General features: G+C 37.7%; 1 protein-coding gene across 4 annotated transcripts in view; it reads right to left on the bottom strand.

The window, feature by feature from the left end:
• Positions 1–461: 461 nt before the first annotated feature.
• Erlec1 (endoplasmic reticulum lectin 1) overlaps positions 462–12,071 on the bottom strand; it is a 31,026-nt gene continuing 19,416 nt past the window's right edge. Inside the window, exons 9-14 of one of the 4 annotated variants that reach the window (XM_034508953.2) lie at positions 11,860–12,021; positions 11,170–11,229; positions 7,549–7,673; positions 2,959–3,036; positions 2,684–2,759; positions 462–710 (exon numbers count right to left, since the gene is read on the bottom strand). In XM_034508953.2, coding sequence (XP_034364844.1) covers positions 639–710; positions 2,684–2,759; positions 2,959–3,036; positions 7,549–7,673; positions 11,170–11,229; positions 11,860–12,021 — 573 coding nt within the window. In that variant the 3' untranslated portion in view covers positions 462–638. The remainder of the gene's footprint in view (positions 711–2,683; positions 2,760–2,958; positions 3,037–7,548; positions 7,674–11,169; positions 11,230–11,859; positions 12,022–12,071) is intronic. The other 3 variants (XM_076937954.1, XM_076937956.1, XM_076937955.1) reach the window with 3 other exon arrangements.

Below are 12,071 nucleotides of genomic sequence, written 5' to 3'. Positions count from 1 at the left end.
ACATGTGCTCTGTAGTAAACTCACTCATGATAAGAATCATAAAAGTTCAAGAAAAGGAGCAACCTGCCATTAAAAAAAAAAAAAAAAGAGAGATTCTTGAGTGGTCTCGGGGTTATCTGTGAGCTCTCCTCTGTTTGCCCTTCTAGTCTAGTGCCTGATTGAGAGCAGCTGCCACAGAAAAATGTGCTAAAAGGATTTTAGGCACTAGAATTTTATTTATTTTATGTGGCCCCTCATTTACACAATCTCCTAGTAACTTTTTTCTTCATTAGCTTGTCATATATACTGTAATTTATTCAGTAAGTATATTATTTAAAATACTTTAACAAGTACAAGGATTATGACATTTGATAGGCTGGACTAAACTGCTTGGATCAGATTTGTTTTGAAATTGCATTACCCAAGCAAAGCCAAATGCAATCAGTTCATACAAGACCAAAATGAATGAAGTGAGACAAGGGTCTGCCTTACAAGTTTATCCGTAATCTCTTATATACACAGGGGTTTCACAGTGTGGCTGCCAGTCCTTTTCTGTGATGCTACAGACAACGTCCGATGGTGAGGCTCTACAATGAGGTGTGCGCAGGAGGAAGTGATGATTTTTCCATAATCTTTCCTTCCTTCAACTTTAATATCCTTTAATTGGGGAGAGAAAGAAGTCCATTTTCATCAGCTGTATCTAGAATTTTACAGATTACTGGAGATTCAACCTGAAGAATAAGAATGATATGAGAAAGTTGGTAAGGTGAACATTTCCTCAGAATCTTCTCAATGAATATACTTGTTCAATCTGTAAGGTCCTGATTTAGATAAACAACCCAACATTTTCCCCTACAAACCAGGCTCTTCTCTCTCTCCCCAGCCCACTTCCCTATTCTCTTTTGAGATTGTGTCATGCTATGTATCCCTGGCTAGCCTTGAACTTTTGGCAATTCTGAGTGCTGGGTTATAGACAAGTTTCATGATGCCTGTCATAAATAATAAAGCTTTCAGAAAAACAAGTTTAGTCACCCATATAAAAGCATCATAAGTGAAAATATTTTTACTTCTCAGTAAAATATTTTTATCTCTCAGAGTTATATCACTAAACCAGTAAACCATTACAGCAAAACTATCAGTTCTACTTATAAGGCAAAGTAAACACTAACTTAAAAGGATGAGTCATTTGTCATAATAATTATGAGAAAACAAAACAACAAAAGAAAAAACCAAACATATATCAGGGAAAACAATAGAGAACATGTGACCAAAGAGAATTTAAATAGAGAAAAATAAATAATAAAAATCCAATGGAAATATTAAGAGATGAAAAGTGTGTCACAGATGAGCTCATCAATGGGCTGAACATGGCAAATGAAGTCATCAGTGAAGCTGAACTGAAATGACTCGCCTTTAAACATGGGTCGGGGCAGGCATGGGTGGAAATAAAAGGAAGTTTTTGAGATTTTGAGACTGTTTCACATATGTATGTTTAAGTAGTTTCAGAAACAGGAACAAAAGAGTAGGGCAAAGGAAATATTTGAGAAGATAATGGCAATTTTTTCTTCTAAACTTTTTATGAATCCACAAGTTCTAGAAGCTATGTATATATAGTTCACAGAGGATAAAAACAGAAAAAGGCACACTTAAATCAAAGTCAGTATTATAAAGGCTCTAGAAGAAAATGGTAAGAGGGTGTGTCCATGATAAGGCAACAAAAAGTTCTTGGAACACAAAACACAGTAACTGTAAAAGAAAAAAAGAGAAAAAAAAAAAACTAAATATAATAGAATATAGTTTTGTTTATCAGAAGACAATGAACAAGAGGAAGCCAGAGTATAAAAAAGGTGTGTACAATACAAACAGTTTATATCCAGAATATTTTTGACCTACTAAAATCAAGCAATCAGAAGATAAGCATTTTGGTGAGCCATTTGGTAGAAGGTATTTTTACTCATGACTTAGAAATTCTACACACAGGTTTGTAACCATAATGAATGAAAACATAGAGGCCTTATTCATCATAACCAAAAAAATGAAAAATGAATTAAATGTCCACCTGTAGAAGAGTATACTTACACAAAAGAACAGGATGTGGCAATGCAAACAGAACAAAGTTCTGATAGATTCAACATTTTTGAGTATGAGAAACCAGACACACAATGGAACTCCATTCATGTAGCATCCCAAAGGAAGCAAACCTAATCTATTATATGAAAAACTAAAACGAGGCAGATTTTGGATACCTACCTGATCAGGGGTGTGAGAGAACTTTCCGCTGTGGCAAACCTTATTTCAGATGATATTCACACTGCTATTTAAAATTGTTAAATAATCCAACTCAGCACTCAGGACCTGTGCTTTGAGACAGAATCTCATACATGCCAGGCTGGCTTTGACCTCGAACAACATATTTTTCTGCCTCTAACTACCTCATAAGCCCTGGGATTACAGGTGCATCTCCCTATCTGGTTGGTTTTATATGGTGCTAAGATAAGAATTAAACCCAGGGCTTCATGCATGCATGCTAGGCATAAAGAATGCTCTTACAGATTTAACACCAAAAATTCAAATATGTCCAACATTTCATTGTTTTCATTTGGTGGAACTGAATCGAGGGCTTCCCGCACTCAGGTGAGCATTCCGCCACTTAGCCCCCCACTTAGTAATGAAGTGGGCTCTTCATTACTCTCATCTTACTTACCCCAAGAATATACTGGCAGGAGTGAGGCTCAAGCATATACACAGTGACAGCATGGGGAGAATCTGATTCTTTACACCTAAAATACAGAGCACTTTAAGGTACTGCCCATGTCACAAAAAAACAGGTAGTTTTGTTATCCTATTAATATATAAAAACTTTAAGTAGACCCAGCATAGTTTAACTTACATTTAATAATTTAATAATTTATTTAGTTATTATATCTTTGTAAAACGTTTGTCAATAGGAAGTAGGTAAAAGAGAAGCATTCAACTTACTTCAGTTTCACAGTCACCTGTCGGGGTTTGTCAGTTATATCACAAATATCCCCATTTCCATAAAAATGTGATACCATCCTGAGTTGGAGAAACATACAAGCTTTATTACAGTCTCATTAATTAGAATAACTTTAATGGGTAGGTGAGAAGGTTACATCACAGAGTCAGAGTCTATAAGGAAAATACAAATTAGAGAAACTTTGTACTTTCTTTCTTAATGGTATCCATATTACATATAGGTCAGATTCAAAGTTTTTTGAGCCTGGATGGTAACTCAAATACCTCTGATGGCAGCCCTTGGGAGGATAAAGACGCAGGACTGCTGTGAGCTTGAGGCCTATCCCAACCAACCAAAACAAAGGAATAAAAGTTACTGTTTTAAAGATACCCACTTGCCCAGCTCAGCATATTGTTTGGTGAAACAATTCTTCCTTTCTGTTTCCCATCAAGTGGAACCCATTATACACTCTTATGTACATGATACCAAAAAAAAAAAAAAAAAAAAAAAAAAAAAAAAAAAAAAAAAAAATCAAGGCTCTGCCAAAGTATAACTCTCAGAGTGAGCAGTATCTACAGAAAAGTTTTATGTTTTCTAGTCACACTCTGCTATGCTTCAACGTTGAACACATGAAGCCATAAATACTATTTTTGCAGAAAACATCAACCTAAAATAATTTGTCTGGCACATTGAACATTTAAATATTTCTATTTTTATTTTCCTAACTTAAGACCTTGGTCAGCCTGAGAAGTCAGCATATTTTTTTAAAAATAATTTCTGAATACTCTCTGTTCCAGGAAGAAACAAAAAAAATTGTCATTTGAGAAGGAATAAGAATTAATCTTTTAAATTCATTGGATATGAGATTATAAGAAAAGCTGAAGAAGTTGTTCTTGAGAAGTAAGATTAACTTACTTTTGGTACAATAAAATATACCTATAGAGCATAAAAGGTAAGTGAGCACTACCTAACAAAAACTAAGTAACAAGAGAAATGACAAAGTACATCGAACAAATTAAAGACTTACAAACACAAATGCTAGCCTCAGTTCTAACCAAATCAAACTGTTTGAAGTGGGGGTTAGCTCAGTGTTAGAGCACTTATCTAGCATGGATGAAGGGTTAAGTCTCCCTCACTATACAAAGGAATAAAACTGAGACGGTTCAGTGGTTAAAAGCATTCACTGCTCTCTCAGAGGACCTAGGTTCAATTTTCAGTATCCATGTGGTGGCTCACAACTGTCTGTAACTCCACTTCCAAGGAATCCAACACCTTCTATTAGCCACTGTAGGCAACAGGTGCACATATGGGGCGTCTCACACACACACACACACACACACACACACACACACACACACACACACACACACACACACATTCAGGCAAACACTCAAACACATACAATAAAAATAAATAAATCTTAAAGAGAAAAAAGAACAACAAAACCAAACAAACGAATGGAGTCATTGTCAGGAACACCACTGCCAGTCATAGATCACCATCATTATTAAAGGCAGCAAGCGGTTCACTGTATACTATGGCTAGGTTAGGTTATTTTATTTAAATGTCCTCATGACCTTATAAGGATATACTAGTAGATATGTGAGGCTTACAGACCACTTAATTTCCTTAAGGGACTACTATGGAAGAGCCGGCCAGCATTTGAACCTAGGCAGCCTAGCTCTATGATTGTTTTTTTTTAAGACAAGGTTTCTCTATCTAGCCTTGGTTTATATTAAAGACATGCATCACCATGTGCAGTTGACGACAGTGTTCTTGACACTGGGTTGCTTCTTTCTGCAAAGGAAAGGAATCTAAAGGCTGTTCCCTAAATAGCACTGACCTAAAATTTTACCCATGTTTAAATTTAACTTTTTTTTTTTTTTCTCTCGTAAAGACAGGGTCTCTCTGTGTAACCTTGGCTGCCCTAGAACTTACTAAGTAGACCAGGCTGGCCTCAAACTCAGAAATCTGACTGCTATGCCTCCCAAATTCTGGGATTAAAGACATGCAGCATCATATCCTAATCTGTATAGTTAAAATTTTAATCTGTCAACATTTTGAGTTTTTCAAGTCCAAGTGGATCAAATAGCTTCACATAAAACCAGATACACTGAACCTGATACAAGAGAAAATGGGGAATAGCTTTGAATGGATCAGTACAGGAGACAACTTCCTGAATAAAACACTAATAGCACAAGCACTAAGATCAATAATTAAAAAATGGGATCTCATGAAACTGAAAAGCTTCTGTAAGGCAAAAAAAATACTGTCAATAGGACAAAACAGCAGCCTATAGAATGGGAAAAGATTTTCACCAACTCTACATCTGACAGACTTAATTAATATCCAAACATATATAAAGAACTCAAGGAATTAGACACTATCAAACCAAATAACCCATTTAAAAATGGGGTCCAGATCTAAGTAGAGAATTCTCAACAGAGGAAACACTTAAAGAAATGTTCAACATCCTTAGCCATCAGGGAAATGCAAATCAAAACTACTCTGAGATTCTATCTTACACCTGTCAGAATGGTTAAGATCAAAAACACTAGTGAGAGCACATGCTGGCAAGGGGAACACTCCTCCATTGCTGGTGGGAGTGCAAATTTGTACAGTCACTATAGAAATCAATATGGCAGTTTCTCAGAAAATTGGGAATGGATCTACCTCAAGATCCAGCTATACATACCACTCCTGGGGCATACACCTGAAAGATGCTCCAACCTGCCACAAAGATGTCTGCTCAACTATGTTCATAGCAGCTTTATTCATAATAGCCAGAAACTGGAAACAACCCAGGTGTCCCTCAACCAAAGAATGATAAAGAAAATATACTATACTTTCACAATGGAGTATTACTAAGCTGTTAAAAACAATGATATCTGAAATTTGCAGGCAAACAGTTGAAACTAGAAAAGCTCATCCTGAGTGAGGTAACCCAGAAAGACAAACATGGTATATATTCACGTATAAATGGATATTAATTGTAGAGGATAATTGTGCTACGATCCACAGACCCAGAGGAGCTCAGTAACAAGGAGGGATCAAGATGGTAGATCCATGGATGCCCCTGGGAACAGGAAACAATAGATGTGACGGGTGGTCTGGGAAGCAGGACCAGGAGGGATCAGGTGGGGAAGAGAGACAACTGGAATTGGGAAGCAGCTTGGGGGTAAGGTAGAAACCTAATGCAATGAAAACTTCTAGGAATCTATTAGGGTGACCCTATCTAAGATGTCTAATAATGGAGGATAGGAAGCTTGAACCAGCCATATCCTCCAATCACGCAAGGCTTCTAGTGGTGGGACTCGGACACCAACATTGGCACAAAACCTTTGACCTACAAATTGCTCTGCCAGGTTCTGGTACAGGTCTTGTGGGAGTGGCTAACCAGTGACTGGTCCACCTGGAGACCCATACCATGAGATGGAGCCTATCCCTGACACTACCTGGAAGACCCAGAGACCCAGGATAGAACCAAACAGGACTGGCAAAAAAAAAAAAAAAAAAAAAAAAAAAAAAAGTCAATGAAATGATGTCTAACGATATTATATTCTGCCATACTCATAGATGGATGCTCAGCACAACTGTCAGAGAGACTGTGAAGCAACTGATGGAAGAGATACAGAGAATTCTGCTGAAGATGGGGGTGGGGTGGGGACAGGAAGGGTCTGTGGTAATAAGAAAACCCACAGAATCAACAAAGCTGATCTCAGGGGCTGAGAGTGAACCTACAACCAGGGAGTATGCTTTGGTCTGACCCAGGCCCTCTGCATATATGTTAAAGTTGTATAGCTTTTTTTTTTTTTTTTTTTTTTTTTTTTTTGTGAGACTCCTATAAGTGGGAGTGGGATCTGTTTCTGATAGATTTGCCTACTTTTGGGATCTTTGTCCTCCTACTAGGTTGCCTCATCTGGCCTTAATATGAGGGGAGGTGCCTAGTCCTATTGCAACTTGATATGCCATGTTTGGCTGATATCCCTGAAGGGAGGTCCTCCTGGTGGGGTGGGGAGTTGGGGAGCTGGGAGGAGAGGAGGGAGGGGAAATTGTGGCTACCACCAGGATGTAGTATATGAGATAATAAATAAATTTAAAAAACATGGCCCTCAAAAATTGAGTCTTTTTTATTATTTCTGCATATTTTTTATTCACTTTATATCTTGACTGCTGCCCACACTCCTGATCCCCCAGCTCACACAGTCCCACCCCCCATCTCTCTCCAGACCCCCTGCTGTGTGTTCCCCCACCTTGGCACATCAAGTCTCCACAGGGCGAAGAGCATCCTCTCCCACCGAGGCCAGACAGGGCAGCCTGGTTAGGGGACCATATTCCACAGAGAGGCAGCAGCTTTAGGGATAGCCCCTGTTCCAGTTGTTGGGGAGCCCACAAGAAGACCAAGCTGCACATGATTAGAGGCTATAGGTTTACCCTGTGCATGCTCTTTGGTTGGTATTTAGTCTCTTGAGAGCCCCAAGGGTCCAGGTTAGTTGATGCTGTTGGTTTTCCTGTGCAGTTCCCCTTTGGGCCCGTGGTCCTTCCCCCAAATCTTCCGTAACAGTCAAGTTTTAAAGGCAAATGGTCTTTACCTGACTGTCTGGGTGCCATCGTCTTGAAGATGATACGCTCTAGCAGTATTTTTCTTAGCCCACTCAACATGCTCTTCTTGGTTCCATGTCCCCACAACTACAGAAGTTTTCCCATTATCTTTGTCCTAGTATATAGAAAAATACTAAATTTTAAAATTACATTTACCTTTTTTGGTATATGCTCAGTTGTCAGCCTTGGCATCAGGTACCTTCACCAACTGAGCCATAGGGTGCACGTGACAGTGTCTGTAGTAATGCATGTTTGACATGAATAAGTAGATCCTCCTATAATCCCCAGTCCTCATCTCCATCCACTTACTGGATAACGATGTGATGATGTCAGTCAAAATGAGGAAGTAGAATTTAAGTGATCTTTATTCTGTTTCTCTGAATAATGTAATTTAGCCTAACTCCATATGTAGTAACTCAATATCTTTTTCTTCTATCTCTCTTTTTGTTGTATCAATTTCCTCCTGGAGATGTTTTTTTGTTTGTTTGTTTGCTTTTATTTTTTTTGAGACAGGGTTTCTCTGTGTAGTCCTGGCTGTCCTGGAACTCACTCTGTAGACCAGGCTGGCCTCGAACTCAGAAATCTGCCTGCCTCTGCCTCCCAAGTGCTGGGACTAAAGGCGTGCGCCACCACCGCCCTGCTCTGGTGGTGTTATTTAGTTTCTTATATATGTGTGAAAGCACATGTATGCACAGTGCTGTGGGGTAGGCCAGAAGACAACTCTTTGGAGCGGTCTTTTCCTTCCACCACAGGATCTGGGCTCAAACCCAGGTTGTCAGACTTACACAGCACACTCTTTCATTTGCTGAGGCATTTTGCCAGAACCTTTCTTTTTTGATTCAATACCAACACCTCAACCTCCTAAACCAAAAATTTAATTGCTCATATGTATTTTATACAATCATATAATACTACTATAATGTTTTGAGAAGAGAGGGGCATCAAACCCATGATATACATTTCTGTTTATATCATGTACACATACAATGATAACAAATAAATAATTTCTGAAAGAAAAAAAATAAAGAAAAACATACTGGGGAAGTACTTTAAGCACCACTACTGTGATGTTGTTATGAGTCGAATGTATCTCTCCCAAAACACTCCTAAATTTACAAGCATGGGGAAACAGAAACTGATGGGTGATATTAAGTCTTGAGTACTGTATCCTTATGACAGGAGGCTCTGAGTTCAAGGTCCTACCCCTTCTACACTAAAAAATTAATTTAGGTATTTGGGTATCTTGTCTGTTGTAGTATGTCTGTGCAGTGCATGGATACCTGCTGTCCAGGTGACCAGAACAGGATGTTGGATTTCCTAGGACTGGAGTTACAGATGCTTGTAAGTGACTATGTAATGCTGGAAATTGAAGCCTGGTCCTTTGAAAGAACAGTTAGCTCTATGAATCACTAAACCATCTCTACACAGCTGAAAGCATTCTCATCCCTTTTTCATCTTGCTTTGTGTCATTAGATGAAACAAAGGACCTTACCAGATAGCAGATATCTAGAGAGTACCAGATATCTAGAGATTTGATAATCTCTAGAAATAATCTCTAAAAATGTGAAATCTAGTTTCTTTCTTATTAAGTTATCCAGTTTGTAGTATGCTATTAAAACAGTACAAAAATGGACTAAGATGCCTTACCTTACAGTTAATCTTAACTTCACACCTCTACTTTTAAATAAGAACTCTGAAGTTTTACAGTTTCCACAGTTTATTTGATGGCACACTCATTTCTGTATGAAAACCATACAGAATCCTTTCTTGACTCTGTCCTTATTATTTTTTCTTAAAATAAAACACTACACTTTATCTTATAAAAGTAGGTTCTTGCCCCCGTTCTCTCCTTATTCCTTGTTATCCTTCATATTTTATGCCAGATAATCATGCCAGGCAATGATATACTTCTGATTAATAGTACAGCAGGTGAAACATGCAGTCACGTCCCTAGTAGACTTTATTGCCTAAAGGAAAAGAGCAATTACATTTCTTTCCATCTTTTTTTTTCCCCCAGGCAACTAGACTTGTTAATTTCCAGACAGGGATCAGAACACAAAGCGTCTAGGAAGCTGCACAGGGAGCAAGACTGTGTGGGTCTGAAGTCCAGTCTTATTCTTTATTGCCTATGTAAAACCCTTGTTTTTGTTCCTGAAACTTGGGATAACTGGACTGACTTCTGAAAGGTGTTTTGAGATTAAATGAGTTAGCGTATAAAGTACTCGGTATATTATTTTCTAATATATATACTAATTTTATATATTATATTCTATTATATATATATATATAGTATTAGAATATTGTATTTTAATACTAATAACCTAGTAGATCCATCAGAAAGTTATAGGTTACAAGACCTAGGACAAATTAAATTTGGTAAATTAAATGGGAATGTGTTAAGTATATAGGAAAGAGTCATTACAATAGCAGTATTATTAACTTTCTGGAAGGCATTTTTTTTTTTCAGTGTGCATACCTGTAACCCCAATACTTAGGGGGATTGAATCATCAAGACATTCTGAGTTAGTAAGACCCAGTCTCAACTAACTAACCAACCAAACAAACAAACAAAAAAGCCTCCAAAAACCCAAACCAACCAAAGCCCCCAAACTAAACAAACCCAAAACAATTGAAAAAAAAAAATTAAAACCTTCAATTTAACCCAATCCAAACCAAGTAATAACAACAAAACTCTGAAAAAGCAGACTAATGTAACTATGTAAAATGCTCATTAAAATACTTTCATAGTGGCTTGGGGATGAGGCTCAGTTCACAGAGTGCTTGCCTAGCATGTAGACAGACCTGAGTTTGACACCTAGCACCATTTAAAAAAGCAATATATTAGGGCAATCATGTAATCCTAGTACTCAGTAGGTAGAGGCAGGAGGATCAGATGTTCAAAATTTTTCCTAGCTATAGGGAGAGTTTGTAGGTAGCTTGGATTAAAACAGAAGATTAAATAGTACTTTCTTTTAGCTGAGAGAGGTAGTACATTTACCAAGTTTGATTAATTCTGTAATCAATGTACTATCCTACTGTTTATTCATTTCTGAAGAATGAATTATAAGAGTAGCTATAAAATAGAACAGCCACAATAGCCTATTAATCTACTAGGCTCAGGGTAATTTAAGAATACAGATAGTTAACACGCAATATTCTTTCAAGATGACTGAAATCAGTTAATAATAAGTTTTCCAGTTTCTAAAAACTGGGAACACTGTGGTTAGTATATCCATACTAAAATCACCCCACAGTTAAAAGTAGTATTAAAGCCTTTCTTTTTTTCTACAGGAGATTTTAAAGATTTATTTATATTTTAATTATGTGTTTATGTGTATGTTGTACCCTTGAGTACAGGAAACTGTAGAGGCACAGGAGGCATTAGTTGTGAGTTGCCTCATATGGGTGGCAGGAATCAAACGTGGGTCCTCTACTAGAACAGTACACATGCTCAACTCTGAGCCAAATCTCCAGCTGCCACAGATTTTAAAAACTTTAATCCAGAGATGGTGATGTAGTTCAATGTTAAGAACACTTGACATATTTAGGAGGCCCTGGGTTGAGCTCTAGTACTACAAAACAAATAGACCTGGACTGTTGCTCTTCTATACCTCGTGATATTGATGCACATGTTTGCCATAGCAGAATTCATACTTCCACCAACCAACACCCTAAAGGAAAGAAACAGATAAAGTTACATACAGAGAAGGCAGACTGATGTAACAATGCCACATGATAGCGTGAAGTATATATAATTTTTATGATTTATAAAATCAATGGTATGGTTTAAAATGAAAACAATGAAACCAAAACATGACAGCCTGATCTATACAGTGAGTTCTAGGATAGCCAGGGCTATATGTGAGGCCCTGTCTCAAAATACCCCCAAGCCTCCCCCCTGCAAAAAAACCCCAAACTATACCTTTGAGTGTGTTTACACTGATCTTAATAGTCAGAGCAAGTGTTACCTTTTAAACATACCTCAAATTTGAACTCTCAATTGTTGCATAACCAAAATGTGAGAAATAAATCACTGATGCCCATTCTAAACATCAACCAAAATCATACAAGAATGCTGTAGGAAATGTCAAACTTTTATGAGTAGAGAGAATATAATCAATGGTGTGGATGAGACTGTAGAGATGGGGGGGTGTGACTAGGAAAATGCCCATTGGTGACGGCATGATCCTGTGATTTCGATGCAGGCACTTTTGTTCAGTGCTCCTAATGGCCATGGGTTAGATAACTGCCACATGCAAGGTTTTCAGATAATAATTTAAATTACAGTTTCCCTTTCTTACCCCATGAAAGCAGTAAGAGCCACTTAGGAACTCCTTTATGAGCTGGTCATCTGTCAGCTTGGATATGTGGGTTGTACCAACAGTGAGCACTGGCTGAGAGCCAACAGCAATAGGTTTGTGGATGGCTGGAAATCTCTCTTCTTTAGCAGATGGCAAATCTTCCTAAAATTAAGCAGACAGACATGTTTATGAGTTTCATCACATTTTCCAGT

This window comes from Arvicanthis niloticus, chromosome 7 (genome assembly GCF_011762505.2).
Source record: "Arvicanthis niloticus isolate mArvNil1 chromosome 7, mArvNil1.pat.X, whole genome shotgun sequence".
Lineage (NCBI taxonomy): Eukaryota > Metazoa > Chordata > Mammalia > Rodentia > Muridae > Arvicanthis > Arvicanthis niloticus.
Note: the sequence above shows the minus strand (reverse complement) of the source record. Positions and strands in the feature narration are given on the sequence as shown.